The sequence below is a fragment of the Lipotes vexillifer genome, unplaced genomic scaffold, assembly GCF_000442215.2.
Source record: "Lipotes vexillifer unplaced genomic scaffold, Lipotes_vexillifer_v1.1 scaffold671, whole genome shotgun sequence".
NCBI classification, from domain to species: Eukaryota; Metazoa; Chordata; class Mammalia; order Artiodactyla; family Lipotidae; genus Lipotes; species Lipotes vexillifer.
Window position 1 is genome coordinate 1,686,541 of NW_006782851.1, and position 20,874 is coordinate 1,707,414.

General features: G+C 42.9%; 1 protein-coding gene across 1 annotated transcript in view; it reads left to right on the top strand.

The window, feature by feature from the left end:
- Positions 1 to 20,874, top strand: part of GLT1D1 (glycosyltransferase 1 domain containing 1) — a 106,984-nt gene that overhangs the window by 29,744 nt on the left and 56,366 nt on the right. Inside the window, exons 3-5 of the mRNA XM_007455456.1 lie at positions 60 to 208; positions 5,124 to 5,229; positions 12,728 to 12,779. Of these exons, the coding sequence (XP_007455518.1) occupies positions 60 to 208; positions 5,124 to 5,229; positions 12,728 to 12,779 (307 nt within the window). The remainder of the gene's footprint in view (positions 1 to 59; positions 209 to 5,123; positions 5,230 to 12,727; positions 12,780 to 20,874) is intronic.

The window sequence follows — 20,874 nt, forward strand, 5'->3', positions numbered from 1 at the left end:
TGCCCTTTTAATGTTGTTTTCTCCTGTCTTTTTCTTTCTCTGTGTATTTTTTGATAAAGGGACCATCTAGAAGCTGCGGGTCACGTGTGTATTCTGAAAGATGCCTTGGACTTTGAAAGCCCATCCGAAATCTCCGACTTCATCAAGGCTGAGAGCTTGGAGGCAGCTATGGCTCTTCATCTATATAGAGGGGGTAGACTTCTGCCAGGTAACCCCCCCTTCCCCAAAGGTGGAGCCCTAGCAGTCACAAAACCAGAGCGCCTGTGATTTCAACTTAAACATCGATGAAGCAGCTCATGCCCGCTCAGAAATGGAATGGATACAATCACCTTTTTGCTTTGCTCTTCTAAACGGAGTAGTTTTCTAAAAACGATGTAACTACACCAATTGAGAATGTATGCATATATACTAAAGCTGTTTTTACGGCATGTAGAGTCTTTATTTTTTACAATTTTTTTTTTAGTAAATTTATTTATTTTTGGCTGCGTAGGGTCTTCGTTGCTGCGTGCGGGCTTCTCATTGCGGTGGCTTCTCTTGTTGCGGAGCACAGGCTCAAGGCACGCAGGGTTCAGTAGTTGTGGCACGTGGGCTCAGTAGTTGTGGCTCACGGGCTCTAGAGCGCAGCCTCAGTAGTTGTGGTGCACGGGCTTAGTTGCTCCACGGCATGTGGGATCTTCCCGGACCAGAGATTGAACCCCTGTCCCCTGCACTGGCAGGTGGATTCCTAACCAGTGCACCACCAGGGAAGTCCCTACGGCATGAAGAGTTTTATCCTGAATGTTTTTGATGTGTATTTCTTAACTCAAAGTCTAATTTTCAAAAGTTAAAAATGGGACTCTTTCAGAAAATATAGAAGTGAGCACACAGGAGAGAGTTTATTCAACTGATTTATTAATGAAGAAACTACTAAGATACTAAAGCCAGTTTAAAGAGCATTTGAGGGACTGAGATTTTTTTTTGAATTTTGTTATTTTTTTTATACAGCAGGTTCTTATTAGTCATCCATTTTATACACATCAGTGTATACATGTCAATCCCAATCGCCCAATTCATCCCACCACCACCCCCACTTTCCCCCCTTGGTGTTTGCTCTCTACATCTGTGTCTCTATTTCTGCCCTGCAAACCGGTTCATCTGTACCATTTTTCTAGTTTCCACATATATGTGTTAATGTACAATATTTGTTTTTGTCCTTCTGACTTACTTCACTCTGTATGACAGTCTCTAGATCCATCCACGGAGGGACTGAAATTTGAATAGGCTAGGATTAGTTTAGCTGCAGAACTGGTTATGTCCAGCAGGGCAATCAACTGTAAGCTTTGGGGCTTTCTTTTCTTACTTTTTTTTTTTTTTTTTTTTTTTTTCGGCCGTGCTGCATGGCATGTGGGATCTTAGTTCCCCAACCAGGGATTGAACCCGTGTCCCCTGCTGTGGAAGCGCAGAGTCTTAACCACTGGACCGCCAGGGAAGTCCCGAGGGTTGCGGGGAGCTATCTTTTCTACTGGTGTGTTAGTCAGGGTTTTCTAGAGAAACAGAGCCAAGAGGAGATATAGATATAGATACAGATGTAGATATAGATACACACACACACACACACGTACACATATATGTATGTGAAGATTTATTATAGGGATTGGCTATGTCATTATAGAGGCTGAGAATTCCCACAGTCTGCCATCTGCAAGCTGGACACCCAGGAAAACCGGTGGTTTCGTTCAACCCGAGTCTGAAAGCCTGAGAATTGGGGGGCTGACGGTGTAAGCCCCAGTCTGAGTCTAGAAGCCCAAGAACCAGGAGTGGTGATGTCCGAGGGCAGGAGAGGATGGGTGTCCCAGTTTAAGCAGAGGAGCATGAATTCACCCTTCCTCCCCCTTTTAGTTCTATTCAAGCCCTCAACGGATTGGGTGAGGCCCTCCTGCATTGTTGAGGGAGATCTTCCTTCCTCAGACTACAGATTCAAATGCTAATCTCTTCCAGAAACATCCTCCCAGACACATCCAGAAATCATGTTTTACCAGCTCTCTGGGCCTCCCTTAGACCAAATTGACTTCTAACATAAACCATTACAACTGCAGCAAAATGATTTGCATCTCTGCCTGCAAAGTATTGGATGCAACTGCACAAAGCATGAGCTCTTAATTAATAGTAAATACTGAGGTCAAACAACAGTACCTTCTCTTAGAAAACGAATCCATGGGGACCTTTAAACACTGCTTCCGGGATTCCCTGGTGGCGCAGTGGTTAAGAATCCTCCTGCCATTGCAGGGGACACAGATTCGAGCCCTGGTCCGGGAAGATCCCACATGCTGCAGAGCAACTAAGCCTGTGCTCCACAACCACTGAGCCTGCACTCTAGAGCCCGCGAGCCACAACTACTGAGCCCACAAGCCACAACTACTGAGCCCGTGTGCCACAACTGCTGAAGCCTGCGCACCTAGAGCCTGTGCTCCGCAACAAGAGAAGCCACCGCAGTGAGAAGCCCGCGCACCATGACGAATAGTAGCCCCTGCTCGCCACAGCTAGAGAAAGCCCACGTACAGCAATGAAGACCCAATGCAGCCAGAAATAAATAAATAAAAATAAATTAAAAACAAAAACAAAAAACACTGCTTCCTTGGACCTCGAAATGATGTGCATGCAGTCATCCTCTTGGCTTTAGCTACAATTTTTGGATATTTCTTCTTAACCCTCCCAAGGCCAATTTGACTTCACTGAGAGCCCAGCGGCCACTGAGTAGAGGCAGGGCAGATAATTTTGTTGTTGAGCCGTGAGTGGCTTTTTCCAAATATGAATTAAATGACATGGCAGTGGCAGCTTTTCAGGAGACCGTATGTCACTTGAGGCCCCAAATTACCTACAGTAATCATCATACGGGGATAACACTTCACTTAGCAAAATGTGGATAACATTTCACTTAGCAAAATGTGTCAACTTCTGAGATTTTCAGACGTTTCATTGCTAAAGGTGACTTCCTGTTTCCCTGCACTGTATCAAACCTTATTTAATCTTCCAGCTCTCTCTCTTGCTTCCCACACCATAGGAAGTTGGACCCTCTCTTCATATGCAGGCCTTACTTTGTATATATAAAATACATATATATATATATATGTATATATATACATATATTTTTTTTTTTCGGTACGCAGGCCTCTCACTGTTGTGGCCTCTCCCGTTGCGGACCACAGGCTCTGGACGCGCAGGCTCAGCGGACATGGCTCACGGGCCCAGCCGCTCCGTGGCATGTGGGATCTGACCAGACCGGGGCACGAACCCGCGTCCCCTGCATCGGCAGGGGGGGGGGGGGGGCACGCCGCCCCCCGGAAGCCCTACTTTGTATATTTAAGTGCATAACTTAGCGATCTTTCCAAATCAGTGCTTATGCAGAAAACCGGTCACTCCCAGTAGCTGGCTGAGAAGAAAATCTCGTGGTTTCCTGAACCTGGCTTCTTAATCAGACACCTGATGCTGCCTGTTCCTTTAGGTTCAAGCCTAAAGCATGTTCTCAACAAGAAACAGAGGAAGAGATTAGTCAAAACCTTAATTTCCCTTTGCTGTGTAACATATTCATAGATTCCAGGAATTACAGATGGATGTCTTTGGAGGCCATTATTCTACCTACCACTGGTCCCCAAAGGTTCAAGTCCATCCCACGTGCTAAAATTATTCACCCTATCTCAGCATCCCCCAAAGTCTAAGCCCATGGCAGAAGAGGAATCATCTCTACCGCACTCGCCTTTCCGTGTCTGCCTGGCTGTTTAGTATTTTTGGAAAAGGTCACACTGGTCCATAGTAAGAAATGCAAACAATACAAAATGTTATAGAGAGAAAAGAAGTAAGTTTCTCTCCTGTTCCACATCTGTCGCCTTCCGGGTTCTTTCTTTTCTCTTTTGGCCACGCCGTGCAGCTTGTGGAATCTTAGTTCCCCAACGAGGGCTTGAACCTGGGCCCTCAGTGAAAGCATTGAACCCTAACCACTGGACTGCCAGGGTCCCTTCTATAGAGGCAACAGCAGCTAGGTTTTTTCTGTTTATCCTTTCACAGGTGTTCTTTGTACAGAGAAATGTATGTTTATTGTTTTCCTACACACATATTGTGTTAATCAAAATGCACTTGATTTTTTTTTACTTAAAAATTTTTTTTTTAAGTTTTCATTTGAGTTTTTTACTTACAGGCTTTCTGTACCTCTTATGTGTTATTGGTGTGCTTAGTAGCTAAAGGCTGAATTCTTCGCAGTGAAGTGAGAGGCACTTCACCAGAAAGAAAAAAGATAGATAGAATCTGCTCATTTGCGTGACAAAACACTTCTAAGGCAAATACAAGGAAAGATCTGTACCTTTTCCACTTACATATTGAATCTCAGTAGAGATGGCTTGTTTGAGAAACCCCAGTATGGACTCAAGTTAGATCTGGTCTGTTTAGTGGTTTGCCTTTGCTTTTTTGAAATTTTTATTGACCTTTGGAAGGCCTTCTGGGGAGCCCTGTTTGATGAGCACACTGTTTACCTTGATCTGTGCATGCTTGGTGCCTTGTGAAATGACCAAGCCAGGGAATGTGCCTTGCATCAGCCCAGGGCCCTTCATTCAGAATAAATATGCTCCCCGGGGGAATCCTTTTCCATTTGACGCGCGCCAACATCTCCAGTATTTTTGGTTCCCATATATTTGTGCCCTCCAAGTTCTATCATCGCTGTTGTACTGTGTGTGCCTGAAGATACAGTATGTGTCTCTTTCCTCTCCCTCTTGGTTCCTTGCCAGCACGGTGACGGTTACTATGAACAGCAGATCTAAATTTGAAGCCCTCTTTTTCTGTCATAAAAGCACCAGTAGCTCCAGATTAACCCATTTCCGAACGATATGCTTGGCTTTGATAGATGGAGGCCAACAACATTTTTCATGTGTTCAAATTGAAAGTAAATTGATTTAAAATCGTCTTGTCTCACGTGATTAACCCCATGTCATGTCCTTAACAGTGACACCTGTTCTCTTCAGAAGAGCTGTGGGTAAAATTCAACAAACAACCAAATATGCCCCCTATGTTCTGGGAACTTCAGTTTTGGATATTGTCGCTTTGGGATGGTTACCAAGGGGTGTTTCCAAAGGTTTGTTAATTATCCTATTTTGCAGGTCATGGAATTCCTTTTGGAATCATCTTTGGTGGAACTGATTTAAATGAAGACGTTAAGCAGGGAGAAAAAAACAAAGTGATGGGAAAAGTCCTAGAAGAAGCCAGGTAATACTTAAGAGAATTTCACAGGAGTTAAGCATCTAACCCTTTTGGATGAAATTCACTGACACACAAAGACAGAGGAAACCAGTAGTTTGGGAGGTTTACATCTTTCCATGTAGAATCGATTTCTTTCTTTTTGTTCATCTTTCCTTTCATTTGATGCCTGTTTATTTTGCCACAAATAGTCATTGTAAACAAGTTATTGCACTTGAATAGTTCTTTGACTACAGTTAATATTGGATGAACGTGCTTAGAATGTTCTGAGTGGTGGAAGAAACAGAATTCTTGCTAAGAGATGATATGGATAAACTCAAACTTTATTAGCACACAGATTGGGGTTGACTTTGCATCAGGTTTCCCCAAGTAGAATATTTTTTCCAGTTTCCTTGAGATACGATTAACGTGCAGCCCTGTATAAGTTTAAGCCGTACAACATAATGATATGACTTGCGTACTTGAAACGATTATCACAGTAAGTTTACTGAACATTCATCATTTCGTATGGATACAAATGTAAATAAATAGAAAAAAAAACCTTTTTTCCTTGTGGTGAGAACTCTTAGGATTTACTTGCTTAACTTTCACATATAACATACGGCAGGGTTAATTATATGTATCATGTTGTACGTGACATCCCTAGGACTTATTTATCTTACACCTGGAAGTTTGTACCTTTGGTTGCCTCCATCGAATTGCCCCTTCCCCACTCCCCGCCTCTGGTCGCCACGAATTCAATCTCTTTTTCTCTGAGTTTGTTTGTTTGATTGGTTGGTTTTGAAGTATGATTGACCTACAACCCTATGTTAGTTCCTGTTACACAACATAGTGATTCAATATGTGTCTACGTTTGAAGATGATCCCCACGATAAGTCTAGTTTCCGTCTGTCACCATACAAAGATGTTACATATTTACGTACTGTATTTACTGTCTGTCCATCTATGTGATTATTTTAACTTGCTGGTCTCTGAGTTCAAGCACATTTTAACAACGCTGCCTTTTTACTTCCCCACCCTGCTCCCCCCAACATTTACTGGTTTTGACGTCGTACGTATTTTACATCTTTTTGTTTTGCATCTCCTTTAACTATGTAGATTGTGGTATACAGGTGATTTTCCTACTCTTTGTCTTTTAATCTTCCTACTAGCTTTATACACGGCTGATTTACCATCTTTACTGTATATTTGCCTTCACTAACAAGATGTTTTCTGTGGTAATTTTCATGTTTCTAGTTGTGTCAAGAGGAATCTCTTTGACGTGGCTCTTAACCTATACAGATTTCTGGGCTATATATGAACCGTTCGTGAGAGCAACCAGTGAGCGGGTTTCTCAGTAGGGTCACTGTGGGTATTTTGGGCAGGATAGTTATTCATTGTGGGGCTGCCCAGCGTGTCCCTGACTCTGGACACTGAGTGTCCACAGCACCTGCCGGGTACTGCAACAGTTAAACACACCTGCCCACATTTCTAGCCCCTGGGATGAGAGTAAGTATTGCCCCTGGCTGAGAACCCAGAGCTGTAGTTCCCAACCTTTTTCATGTCGAGGCATTCTTAGAAAATGATAATATCTGTACAGGATTCTGGAGTGAACTGGGAGGCTTGGTGGGGAAACAAAAACACCCCATTTTCTCTTTATAACAATCACAGTCATAATAACTAACATCATAATAAAATACAAATCCTCTCTGTTCATATAAAAATTGTGAAAAAAAGAGCTAATGAAATCGAAAGAAGAAATATACATGCATACCCAAAGCAAAGCACTCTTCTTGGCAGGCTTTCTGGGGTGATTCCACGGAAGGGTTGACATGGGTGGATGTGGTCTCTACCCCCCGTGCACCCACTGGCTGCTGATGATTCAGAGTCTCACCTGCCATCGAATCACCCTGAATTCAAAGCTTACCGAAAACCCAACCAGTACTATTGAAGCATCCTTTCAACTCTAATAAATTTTTGAATCACTGTGGGAAAAAAAAAAAACAACAGGTGTTGAATTTTTAAAATGTGGACACACTGCTTTATTAATTTTTTAACCACTTTACTGAGGAATGATTGCCATGCAAAAAGCTGTACATGATCAACGCACACAACTTGATGTGTTTGGAGATCAGTGTACACCTGTGAAACCATCATCACAATTTATGCTATAACCACATCCATCACCTGCAAAAGTTTACTCCCACCTTCTTTATTTTTATTATTTTATTTTAATTTTTATGATAAGAACACTTAACAGAAAATCTACCCTCTTAGCAAATTGTTTACCTACAGTATTATTACCTGCAGGCTCTCTGCTGTACAGGAGAGCTCTAGGGCATGTTCATCTTGTACAACTGAAACTTTGTGACCTTTGACTAATACCTCCCTGTTTCCCCCTCCCTCTGTTTCCCCCTCTCCCAACCCCTCCCATGCTACTCATGCTTCCATGAGTTTGACTACTTTAGATTCCACGTGTCTGTAGAATCATACAGTGTTTGTCCTTCCACATCTGGCTTGTTCCTCTGAACATAAATATGTCCCAGGTTCATCCATGTTGTTGCAGATGTTGGGATGTCCTACTTTTTTAAGGCTGAAAAGTATTCTAGTGTATGTGCATGCCACATTTTCCTTATCCATTCGTCTGTTGATTGACATTTAGGTTGCTTCCATGTCCCCAGTAAGTGGCCAACCTTGAATTTTCTTTTTCCTTTCTTTTTTATTATTATTATTATTTAACATCTTTATTAGAGTATAATTGCTTTACAGTGGTGTGTTAGTTTCTGCTGTATAACAAAGCTATACTAACCATGAATTTTCTGTGCTCGTCTGTAACCCTCGCATGGCTGAGAAGCTGTGGGAATCCAGACTTCTTCAAGTGTATGTAACTGTCGCATTTCTGATCCACACCAAGGACAGAACCCCAGGTTCTATTTCGCAGCCTAATTTTTTTGTGGGGAAAGATAGGTGTCAATCTTGCCCCTTAAAACTAGGGTTACAAATAGATGGCATTGCATTTCAGGACCCTGCTTCTTCCTGAAGACTTCCTGGACATAAATGTGGAAATGCAACCTTTTTAAAATAGAGAGTACGCTCCGTGTGTGTGTGTGTGTGTGTGTGTGTGTGTGTTTTACAGTAAATGAACGTATTAAAACAGTGTTGGCTCACCTCGAAAGGTGATCTATCATTATAGGTTTTCTTCTTCTTGTTCTTACACCCTAAAAATTTATTGCCTTTAGGTTCCTGCAGTTTGTAATGCACTATCTCATAGAAGGAAAATCATTCTGCTTGGGAGAAACCATATGGAATGAATTCATCGTATGATATTATCATTAGCATTATTCATTGTGTTGTTATTAAAACACACATTGATTTTTTTTTTTTTTTGCGGTACGCGGGCCTCTCACTGCTGTGGCCTCTCCCGTTGCGGAGCACACGCTCCGGACGCGCAGGCTCAGCAGCCATGGCTCACGGGCCCAGCTGCTCCGGGGCATGAGGGATCTTCCCGGACCGGGGCATGAACCTGTGTCCCCTGCATCGGCAGGCGGACTCTCAACCACTGAGCCACCAGGGAAGTCCCACACATTGATTTTTATTTGGGGATATTGATTGGAGTTAGTGGGCAGGGAAGTTGCATGAATCACAGATTTCTTGTCCAACACAATACAGCATACTTTTCTGTAGAACAAAGCATTGAACTTGTCTAGCTTTATAACAAGTGTTTCATTTAAATAGTTATATTTTCCCGATAAGGTATATTTTTCAACTTTTTTAGCATTGAAAACTTTTCCTGTATGGTATAGTGTGCGAACTTATTTTAGCATCCACTTTATAGCTTATGAATATTATAATAAGTATTTGGTAGTTATAAACACCAAAATTAAATAAGGAGTATTTGAAATTTGTGGAAATTGTTTAGTGAAGTCTTATCCAGGTGCATATTAGAAAAACTTAACATTGTTTTAACTTTAACTTAACATTAGCAAATGAGCAAACGAGAGTTTGTGTGAAATGAATTGCCTCACAAATACTCTCACGATTACGGAATCAATGGCACGTGAAATTACTGTTTTGTAGGTCAAAACTGGTTGAATGTTGGTAATTTCATATGGTTTTTCAGTGTTACTAAAGATGTTTTTGACAAACAGAATTCTATGTCAAAGTAAGTGTGTTTTGAAATGGCAGTGTTCAAGCAAAAGTGCAAAAGTGGTACTTTTATATTTTTCCTAAAAAATGTGTTATTTTATTTTATTTTTATGTTACCTTAAATAGTATTTTACTTTATTTTATTTTTTATTAAAGTATAGTAGATTTACAACATTATGGTACTTTCTGCTGTACAGCAAAGTGATTTAGCTTTACATATATATACACTCTTTTTTAAATATTCTTTTCCATTATGGTTTATCTCAGGATATTGAGTATAGTTCCCTGTGCTGTACAGCAGAACCTTGTTGTTTATTCATCCTATATATAATAGTTTACATCTGCTGACCCCAACCTCCCACTCCATCCCTCCCCCAACCCCCCTCCCCCTTAGCAACCACTAGTCTGTTCTCTACATCCATGAGTCTGTTTGTTTTGTAGATAAGTTCGTTTGTGCCATATTTTAGATTCCACATATAAATATCATATGGTATTTGTCTTTCTCTGTCTGACTTACTTCACTTAGTATGATCATGTCTAGGTCCATCCATGTTGCTGCAAATGGCATTATTTCATTCTTTGTTACGGCTGAGTAGTATTCCATTATATATATGAACCACATCTTCTTTATCCATTCCTCTGTCAATGGACACTTAGGTTGTTTCCATGTCTTGGCTTTTGCAAATGGTAGAAATGTGTTATTTTAAATATCTTTATCTTCCAAGGATCTTTGGGCTAGAAACTCTCTTAAAAGTTTATCTATTAGGTGGGTGTAAAGCCAGGCCCCCTGTTCCTATATGAGGAGCCAGAAGAAAGACCGTGTTATCTGTGGCCCTGGAATAAGTGGCATGTCTTTCAAGTTAGCTCCAGTTCACCCCTCTGACTCCAAAAACATTTTCACATGCACCTTTGAGGAGAACCTTCCCAAGACTCTCATCCTTCCCTGCTGTCTTAAACTGACGCTGTAGCTCCTACTGATGCCTCATTTTGGGTCCTGAAATGAGCAGGACGTGATGGTGGGGACGGTCACATGGGTGGGGGACAGTCACAGTCAGCTGCCGGGCTGCCGTGCACACAGGGTCCGCTCTGCACACCTGGGACATTTTCCTGCTCTTTCCTCCCCGTCTCCACCCATCCCTCCCCCTCACCTGCTTCCTGTTGGAATTTGAGGCAGAACTGTTCCTTCTCTTACTTATACACGTATACAGGCAGCAGGTATTTTTGCCCGTCTCCCGGGTGCCAGACACTCCAGGGGCTGGGGAGGTAGCCATGAACAGAGCAGCGTTCCAGCCCATGTGGAGCTGACATTCTCACCGAAAAGTAGAGCATCACGCTTGCCAGATGAGTGGCTTTAACATTCCACAAAACCCACCTTGAAAACTGCACTTGTGCATTTATTCATAAACGCTGTTATGGGGTAAATTGCTTGGTCTTTGTGTTATTGACCTTATTCTTTGTCCGATGGCTCTTCTTGCTTTTGGTGTCTTTTTTTTTCTGAAGGTTTTAGGCTGTCAAATAATTTGTTCACTGGCCACGTGGGGCGCCCTAATGTTTTGCACAAGTCCCAGTAGTGGTGTTAGTACTAGTAGAACATAATAATAGCAGATGTTTATCAGATGTTAAATGAATTAGGGACCAGGAACTGTGACAGGCAATTTACATGCATAGTTTGTTCTTTGTTTGATTCTTAAGTTTCTCATTTTTGCAGATTTCCACAAAGGAAGGCTTCTGCACTCTCCTTGCAGTTGCTATTTAGTTGCTTTTCTCTCCTTTTTATCCTCATTTCTTGGAGTAAAGTTGATGCCCTCAGAATACAGTTTATTTGTGTTTCTTGCCAATGTTCGGGGGACGTGGAGAGCATCTCATAAGTGATGCCAGCAGTCCGATCCCTACTGGGCTCAGATGCAAGGTCTGAGGTGGTCTGGTCCTGCTTGCTCACGTTTATTCTACCCAAAGGGAAGGATTCCGTATTTCTCCCTTAAGTAAGAGGCATGCGATTTGGCTGTGTCTGCGATTGGTGGCTGGTTTGGGGAGAGTGAGGAGGGGGAAGACGGAAGGCTTGGAGAAGACACAGGCCGCGGGGCGCGAGCTCCCCTTTCCAGGTCATGCCAGTGGGGAGGAATCATCTATTAATGGTTCTTTTTTGGCCACGCCAGGTGCCGCTTGCGGGACCTTCGTTCCCCGACCGGGGATAGAAACCGGGTCCCGGCTGTGACAGCTCTGAGTCCTAATCACTCAACCACCAGGGAATCCCCTGTTAATGGTTCTTGGTTGCAACAATTTGTACTGCGCCGTTTGCGCACTGATGACTTTCTGTTTCTACCACTCATACATTTGTTAATTGGAATTCTACTATAAGGAAGAGTTGTCTGTTGGACCCCATTTACTTATTCAATTATTTAGTTACATCAACACAGACCCATGGCTATTTATTTTATTTGACTCTATGGGTTACCCATCACTCCTATTACTTATTTTGGTGCCCAGATCACCCCAGCCATGGCCATTGGAGATATTTTGAGTTGACTCCTGCATCCTTTCGACAAGCCCTTGCCATGTTTTGAGTGCTTTCTTACTTTCTGGCCCCATAAGATATTCCTGGTTCATTCCACGTGTACCCAGTCCTGCTTCTGGAAACCGCCATTTCTCGATGAACGGGGACATTCAGTAAATCTTGAACCCTTTTGCCTAGTTTTCCTTTGGCAAAGCCAGTGGACCGGATCACCTGCCCCTGAATATTATCTAAGTTCCTTGCCTCTCTAGTGCATCTTGTTCTCTGTCTTTTTTTTTTTTTAATAAATTTATTTATTTTATTTTTGGCTGCGTTGGGTCTTCGTTGCAGCACGTGGGTTTCTCATTGTGGAGGCTTCTCTCCTTGCAGGGCGTGGGCTCTAGGCACACGGGCTTCAGTAGTTGTGGCACGTGGGCTCAGTAGTTGTGGCTCACGGGTTCTAGAGCACAGGCTCAGTAGTTGTGACGCACGGGCTTCGTTGATCCTTGGCATGTGGGATCTTCCTAGACCAGGGCTGGCACCCGTGTCCCCTGCATTCGGATTCCCCTGCAGGCGGATTCTTAACCACTGCACCACCAAGGAAGTCCCTCTTGTTTTCTGTCTTTATCTCTGCTTCTCTCACCTTCCATGAAGGAACAAGAAACAGGAAGTTTTGAGCTTCATTTGTTCATTTTCTGCAGACAGAACTTTTTTGGGGGATGTGAGTGGAGATGAAATCTAACAGCCAATGACCACGACTAATAAAGATTGATCGCACTGTAAATTCAGCTACTTACCTGTCTCTCACAATTTGTTCCAAAGAGCTGTTTCACAGTTATGTTAATTAGATTCTGCCCTAATCATTTTCATTATTTTTGCTCATTTTCCTAGATTCGCTGTCGCTTTCACGGAGTCAATGAAGGAAACGGCACAAAGGCAGTGGGTACGTATTCATTTCACGTTTTGATTTGGGTTATGCTGGCAAAGTTGCAGGATCAGAGAACAGAAAGGCAGTTTTAGTAGAGCTGACATGGTTCCCATCGGCACCGCCCATGGTGGCCACAGCAGTGTGTTATGTTTCCCATATGTTGATGTTTTTTTATTTGGGTAGATACTCTTAGACGGTCACTGATTTTTTTTGTTGTTCTTCTTAAATTGCAAAAATAGCCCAATAGCCGGCTCTTTTCTTTTTTGTTTTTGTTTAGTTTTTGCAAATCTCTCTCTCTTTTTAAAAATAATAATTTACTTATTTGGTTGCACTGGGTCTTAGTTGCGGCAGGCAGGCTCCTTAGTTGTGGCATGCATGTGGGATCTAGTTCCCTGACCAGGGATCGAACCCGGGCCACCTGCTTTGGGAGCGCAGGGTCTTAACCACTGCGCCACCAGGGGAGTTCCCGCCAGATCTTTTCATGCTTTGTCTGTTTTCATTTTATGTGCTCAGATGGGATGATTTACGGACTACACTGTAAATGTTGCAGCATCCTTGTACACGTTGGGAGTAGCAATCCCTTAGGTGGCAGCTGGAGTTTCCTAGGCTGGACTCTTTATTTGAAGGGCTTTAATGAGTAGAGGGCTTTGTAGCTCTACAAGTTAATGCATTTATTGACTTTTAAAATTCATTATGACTTGGGGGGGGTGAGATGAGCTGGCGGGAATCTGAATCCTCCGTGGGGAGTTCTGCAGAGGACTGGTGGGGCTGGTGTCTGCAAAACTAAAGAAAAAGCCAGCTGAAAGGTTGCTTTCCTGCACTGGATCGTAGGCACGATGCTGTTTTCTCAGATGGTGACTCCTGCAGTGCCCCTGGGCCACCAGCGTTGCTGGCCCTCGTGCCTTACCAGCAAACTGTTGTGCACAGCACTTAGGCCCTTGTCATCTGGAGGCATTATTCCTGTCGGTGGCATTTTACAGGCTGTGCACGTTCTTTATCTATAGGCTTTCACTTTGTAACATCTAACGCTTGGAAACAGCTGCAGTGGGACATGGGCAAATGCAGTATTTTGTGGGACTGGTCGACCTTTGCCAAAGCCGAGAGTACCATGTGCACGTGAACGTGAAGATTGCCTGCAACCAGAGTGTGCATATTCTTATTTTTCACCTCAAACTCCCCAGGCAGAGAATCGAGGGTGCATTTTTCAGTGCAGTGTAATGAATGAAAAACGGCAAGCTTCCTGGCTCTGAGTTTCGTGTTTGTGTCAGTTTGACTGTCCATCTGCCTTATGGCAGTGATGTACCAGTGGTTCTCAAAGGGGGGGTCCTTGGGACTCTTTCAGGATCTGCACAAAGTCAAACCTATTTTTGTCATAATGCTCAGACATTATTAAAGGCATGATGAAAGGCAAAAGCCTTTTTCACCATGTGAGGGGCAGTGGCGAGGAAAATGGCTGACGCCTTCATTGTCATGAAAGCAGGGGTACCCATCGGCACTGATGGATTATTCACCATCACCCACTTATAGTTAAAAAAAAAAAGAGCCAGTTTTTCACTTAAGAATGTCCTCGATGAAGCATAAAAATGATAAATTTTTATCAAACATTAACCTCTGAATACATATGGTTTTTTTAATGTTCTGGGTGATGAAACAGGAAGTATGTATCAGCTCTTTCTGCTGCCTCTGAATGAGGGATGGGGGTTATCTTGAGCAAAGGCCCTGGTGCAACGTTGGGGTTGCAGACTGAACCAGCCATGTCTTAACACAATTTTTTATCTGAAGGACTGATAACCAAACTATGGTTACTCAGACTTGGGCATTTGGCAGTCATTTTCTTAAAAATGACTCAATTGAGTGAGTCACTTCAAGATAAACAACGGGTAATATCTATTGCCAATGATATCATTTAAATTTTAAAGCAAAAATTAGAATCTGGTAAGCCACCAGGAAGTAGACAGCTTCCCCTTACATCCTTCCCTGATGAGATCAGTGGTTGTGTTAACAAATGTGAATTTTTTTTTTTTTTGGATGCTGTGTGATGAAATGGTTCAACATTTGTGAGATCTGCATCACTCAGTGAACCAATATTTTTCAAATGACTAATACGTGGCATCACAGAATCATGCATAGATAACAGATCCATCAAAGTGCAAGATAGACCTATGGATTCGAATATATCAGGGTATGATATAATTTCAGGTTCCATACTGCAACTAACCTTTAAGAAGCTACCCTTTGTTGAGTTTTGGTGTCATGTCCAAGAGTAATACCTATAATGATCTGGAAAGGCTCCTTAAAGGCCCATATTAAAATATTCCTCCCCTTTCTAACTACCTATCAGCAAGAAGCAGGATTTTCTTTATACACTTCAGCCAAAGCAACATATGGAAACAGATTGAATAGAGCAGCAAATATGAGACTCCAACTGCCTTCTGTTAAGCCAGACATAAAAGAAAGCTTTTCCCTGCTGAAGCAAGTTTATCCTCCATGATTTCCCCCCCTTTCCCTAACTTCTCAGTTTTAAATGTCACCTTTGTCTGTAAAACCTATGGCCCTCCAAAACTGGTACAGATGTGTTCACTGCTGTATCAGTTATTTTGCTACATAACAAATCACCTCAAGCATAGTGCCTTAAGACAGCCATTTATCATTTATGCTTTGTGTTGTCTGGGCATTTCTGGCCGGGGTCAGCTCAGCAGGGCTGGGTAGTCCAGCATGGCTTTGCTTACGTGCTGGGGCCTCGGCTGGGATGGCTGGGACAGTTGGTGTCTCTCTCTATGTGGTCTGTCGCCCTTTATTAGGCTCAGCGGCAGGAGAGAGCAGGCACCAGTGCACGCGCAGGCTGCAAGCTTCTGCGTGTGTGCTGTTTGCTACTGTCTGTGGGCCAGAGCAAGTCAAGCACGGAGCTATAGCCTCTACCTCCTTATGGGACGATCTTCAGGGTGGCCTTAAAAGGCAGGGCTGCAGGGAGGGAGCCGTTGATTAGGTCCATTTTAATAATCCGCCACACTTGGTACTTATCCCTTGAGATTGTAACACCTATTTATTGATTGATTGATTGATTTTTGGCTGTGTTGGGTCTTCACTGCTGCGCGCAGGCTTTCTCTAGTTGTGGCAAGCGGGGGCTGCTCTTCGTTGCGGTGCGCGGGCTTCTCATTGCGGTGGCTTCTCTTGTTGTGGAGCACGGGCTCTAGGCACGCGGGGTTCAGTAGTTGCAGCACGTGGGCTCAGTGGTTGTGGCTCGCAGGCTCTAGAGCATGGGCTCTAGAGCGTAGGCTCAGTAGTTGTGGCGCACGGGCTTAGTTGCTCCGCAGCATGTGGGATCTTCCCGGACCAGGGCTTGGACCTGTGTCCCCAGCATTGGCAGGCGGATTCTTAACCACTGCGCCACCAGGGAAGCCTGGGATTAACTTTTCGATGTAATGATGAGAAAACTGCGTCAAATACATAGACCAGTTACGTTTTGGGCAGGCTTGCTAGCAGTGTTGAGAATATCCAGCAGTGTCCTGTCAAAAGATCTTTTTTTCTTTTTTTTTTTTGTCTGCGCTGCGCAGCAAGTGGGATTTCAGTTCCCCGACCAGGGATTGAACCCGGGCCCTCAGCAGTGAGAGCGCAGAGTCCTAACCACTGACTGCCGGGGAACTCCTGGAAGGATCATCTTACATGTCAAGACTAAGTTGACCATTTGCCTGTCACCCAGGAGGTCAGCCACACCACATCTACCCTCATCCTAGGTTAGCAGTCTTTGTTTTCAGACAGATGCTTTTCCAAATATAATAACAAGGCATTTGAAGAAAGAAATGGAGAAGACAGCAAAAATTGTTTTGTCTTGGATGATGATATCACAGGCAGCATCAAAAAAGCTCATAAAAGAAAGGATGAATTTGTTTTTATTGTTTAAAGTGGTGGAGGTTAGTTATTAAATTCTAATGTGAACCTGTTTTTTAATACAGCTTTAGTACTTTTTTTTTTGGTGGATGATTTTTCAATAAAGTTCAGCTCAATACCTTTATTTGATTAGTTTTTGCAAATGAAAACTGTGTAGAAATAATATAAAGGTTCATTGTTCAGCCATATCTATGTAATGCTTTGAGATGGATTTTTGTGGAGAGACTACTTGTAGTTACGTGTTCGGAACAGTGATGCAATTTTTGAGTAGTTAAGTTTCATGCTGCGTTATTGAACTGCCAGCTTTTGTTTTTAATTTTCTCCTTTATTTTGGTGAGCAGGCTCGGCTCAGGTCCAAACTTAGTTAACCCTACGTAATTATTATCAAACCAGAATCAAATTCCAATTATCCCAGATTAGAAAGATTTATGGTCTTTGCTTCTTACTGTTTTTGTGATTTCATGTAGAGTCTGTATAGATAAATATAGTTTTGAGCATAAAATCCGGCCTAAAACTTGTTATTTTCTCAAACTTAATTTTTATGAAAACACAGGCTCACTCTTGATGGCAGTACTGTTAACAGAAATACAGTGCAACCTACAAAGATGAGCCATGGATGTAATTTACAATTTTCTGAGAGTCCCATTTTTAAAAGTAAGTGGAAACAAGGAAGATCAGTTTTAATAATCTGTTTTACTTAACCCACCTCCCGGAGTTAGCCAGCCTGCAAAGGATAAGGGTAAGGGTACTCTCCCCAAGACTGCCCTCACTTTTGACACCAACGGCAAGTTCAGGGGGTCCCCATAACCACCCTCAAGTTTGAGAAACGGCTTGAAGGACTCAGAGCTCACAAAGAGTTACACTCGCTGTTATGGTTTATTACTGGGAAAGGATACAGACTAAAATCAGCCAAAGGGAGAGATGCAAGGGGCTGATCCTCCATCGCCCTCTCCCTGGTGCAGTCAAGACATTTTACCCTCTGGCTGTTGATCTATGACCATCTCAACCTCCCGTTATTGATCTGAGACATATGCACGGAGTTTTGCCAACCCGGGAAGCTCACTGCATTTGGTGTCCAAAGTTTATCCTGGGGCTTCATTGCATAGACTTGATTGATTGATTGTTTGCGCACAGGGTTGAATCCAGTCTTCAGGCAGATTGATACCACTTGGCCCGAAGTGCCCAATTTCCATCACGTGGCTGGTCTTTCCGGTATGGCCAGCCCCTACCTAAGACTGTTAGCTGTGGCTGGCCTCTCCCTAGAGAAATATATGCCCCTTAGGAATCACATAGATTATTTCCTAGAAGCCCAGGGCGAAAGCCAGACCACCTCTTGGCCAAGGCCAAGTTCCTAACTGCACACCTGCTGTATCCGAAATCTTATTATCTCAACACATGAGCGACATAAAAAGGGCTAAGGTGCTATTCCACATTGTTTTGGTACTCAGACTTTGAAATGGAGCGTGCATTTTACTCTTAGGAGGCACATTTCCATCCAGACCAGCTCCACTTCAAGGACTCAATAGCCTCACGTGCCCAGGGCTGCAGTATTGGACAGTGCAACATACCACAGATATGCACTTGGGGAGCACCCTGTTTCAAGCTTTCCAAAACAGATGCTCCGATCTGGTCGTGGGAGACATATTAACAGGAAGGAGCGAAGGGAGGGTATATTTTACAAGCTGTGGGTTAATTTCAGCCCTCTGACAAAGCTAGGATGCTCCTTTGGAAACATTATTTTGAGACCTACTGTATAGCACAGGGAACTATCTCAATGTTTTGTAATAGCCTAAAAGGGAAAAGAATCTGGAAAAACAATAGGTGTGTATGTATAACTGAATCACTTTGCTGTACACCTGAAAGTAACACAACGCTGCAAATCAACTATACTCCAATTTTTTTTAAAAAAAGGCAAAATGAGGGGAAAAACAAAGAAACATTATTTTAGAGGCTGGGTTGATGAGCACCCTTCTGCCTCTGGCTGACTTTACACAAATTAGTTTGATTGGATTTCGATAAAGAGAGTTTTATTTTATCTCTTTTAATTTGAAGTGCCTTTGTTTGGGCCCGTTGTGGGTTTTTTTTTTTTTCTTTTTTTTTTTTTTTTTTTTGGCGGTACGCGGGCCTCTCACTGTTGTGGCCTCTCCCGTTGCGGAGCACAGGCTCCGGACGCGCAGGCTCAGCGGCCATGGCTCACGGGCCCAGCCGCTCCGCGGCATGTGGGATCTTCCCGGACCGGGGCTCGAACCCGTGTCCCCTGCATCGGCAGGCGGACTCTCAACCACTGCGCCACCAGGGAAGCCCCCGTTGTTATTTTTATAGTGTTGTTTATATCAGCCTTACTTTGATGTTATGCCTACTTTGTAAGGGGCACCGTCCCGGGGGCTTTTTACTGGCGTCCGCCTGCTACGTAGTTAGTACTCATAGTCCAAGTTCAACATCGGCTGTGTTTTGGGACAGTGCTCCTCTGTCGGTCTGTGATATTATAACCTTGATTTGGTGTTTTTGGGAATTAGATTCACTGCACATGTCTAACTGTGATATATGCATTGTGCAAATTTAAAACTAGTCTAAATAGCATTTTGATTTCTTGCTACAGTGTGTAATAGACATTCAGAATACAAATTTGGGCACTTCTTATTCTAGTCCGTGTTTAGAATACTTTGTCTAAATTCACCAGACTTTTACCAGAAAATGTAACTATTTAACCAATATAATTAAAAGCAAATTAGGTATCCACATATCTTAATTGAAGGCTTTTCTCTCTGCAGAAACAATGATTGTGGTTTAATTTGTCTCCACTGGGTTCAAAACCCCACAGGTCTGTGTAAAGTTTAACTGCACTGTTCACATGCTTTTTCTAATAAATACTCAGCTAAGAGGACTATCTCTAAATTCAAATATTTATTTATGAACTATTTTAAAAAATCTTGAGCAGGAGTAAATACTGTTTGACACAGTTATCGAATTCAGAAAAAGCAGAGTGATAACCAACATGGCACATGGATACACTTTGTTGAGGTTAGTGCTGAGATAAGCTTCCTGGTATTGTTACTTTTTAGTGATTTTTTAAAAAAATTTGGAAACTTTGAGTCCCTGTCTTCTGGGGCCTAATTTATCTACCCTGCCTTGGCACTCCTTAGAGGAAAGTAACTTTCTGGAAGCAGTTAGGCAATACCTAAAGAGTAATTTTACTTTCATTGTGTACATACTCATCACAATTCTTTTGGAAATTGAAATACAGAAAGCAAGACAGATCTCATTGGCTGTCACATGCCCGTTCATGGCACAGGGGAGCTCAAAAGGCTGATGTAGGTGTTAGTTCTTTTCTAATCTGAATGAGCTGCCTGTCGCCTAATTGCTGAATTATGTTGTCCTTTGTTTGTTTCTTTTTTTTTTTTTTTTTTTTGCGGTACGAGGGCCTCTCACTGCTGTGGCCTCTCCCGTTGCGGAGCACAGGCTCCGGACGCGCAGGCCCAGCGGCCATGGCTCACGGGCCCAGCCGCTCCGCGGCATGCGGGATCCTCCCAGACCGGGGCACGAACCCGTGTCCCCTGCATCGGCAGGCGGACTCCCAACCACTGCGCCACCAGGGAAGCCCTATGTTGTCCTTTGAATTACTGTTACTTCTTGTTCTTCTTGCATGGCCCATTGCTTTGTATTTGATCATCTCCAAAAGTCACGTTGACAGCGCAGGAGCTACACAGACCACATCTTTTGTTATAGTTTCTATTGTAACGTGAACTTAAAAACGTTCACACCTCTGTTTCATCTTTGGAAACCCTAGTTTGTATGCTGGCCCTCCCCACAAATATCCTGTAAGGGAAACTCCAGGGATTGGTCATATCTTAGGAAGCTAATCATTTTTAATAACTTCTATTAAGATTGGCTTCCCTCAGAGATTTCTTGATAGAACTGCACATGTTCTTTGCATTTTTTTCCCCCATGTGAGATCCCTGGGAATTGAAAAGTTTTAAAGGAACTCAAAGGATGGAAAACTCATCAACTTCAGAGCATAGATTCTGAGTTAACCTTTCCCATGACCTGGGGCACAAACTTTTGGAATGATCAGAAGCATTGCTCTAATTCATCAGATTGCAAAGGCAGAGAACAGTAGGGGAAGCTTTTGAATAAAATCAGCAATGATTCCATGTTATTTACTCCATAGATTTAACTGTATTTTATTTTTTAATCTTCCTGGGAATTTTCTTGCCGGCATTCC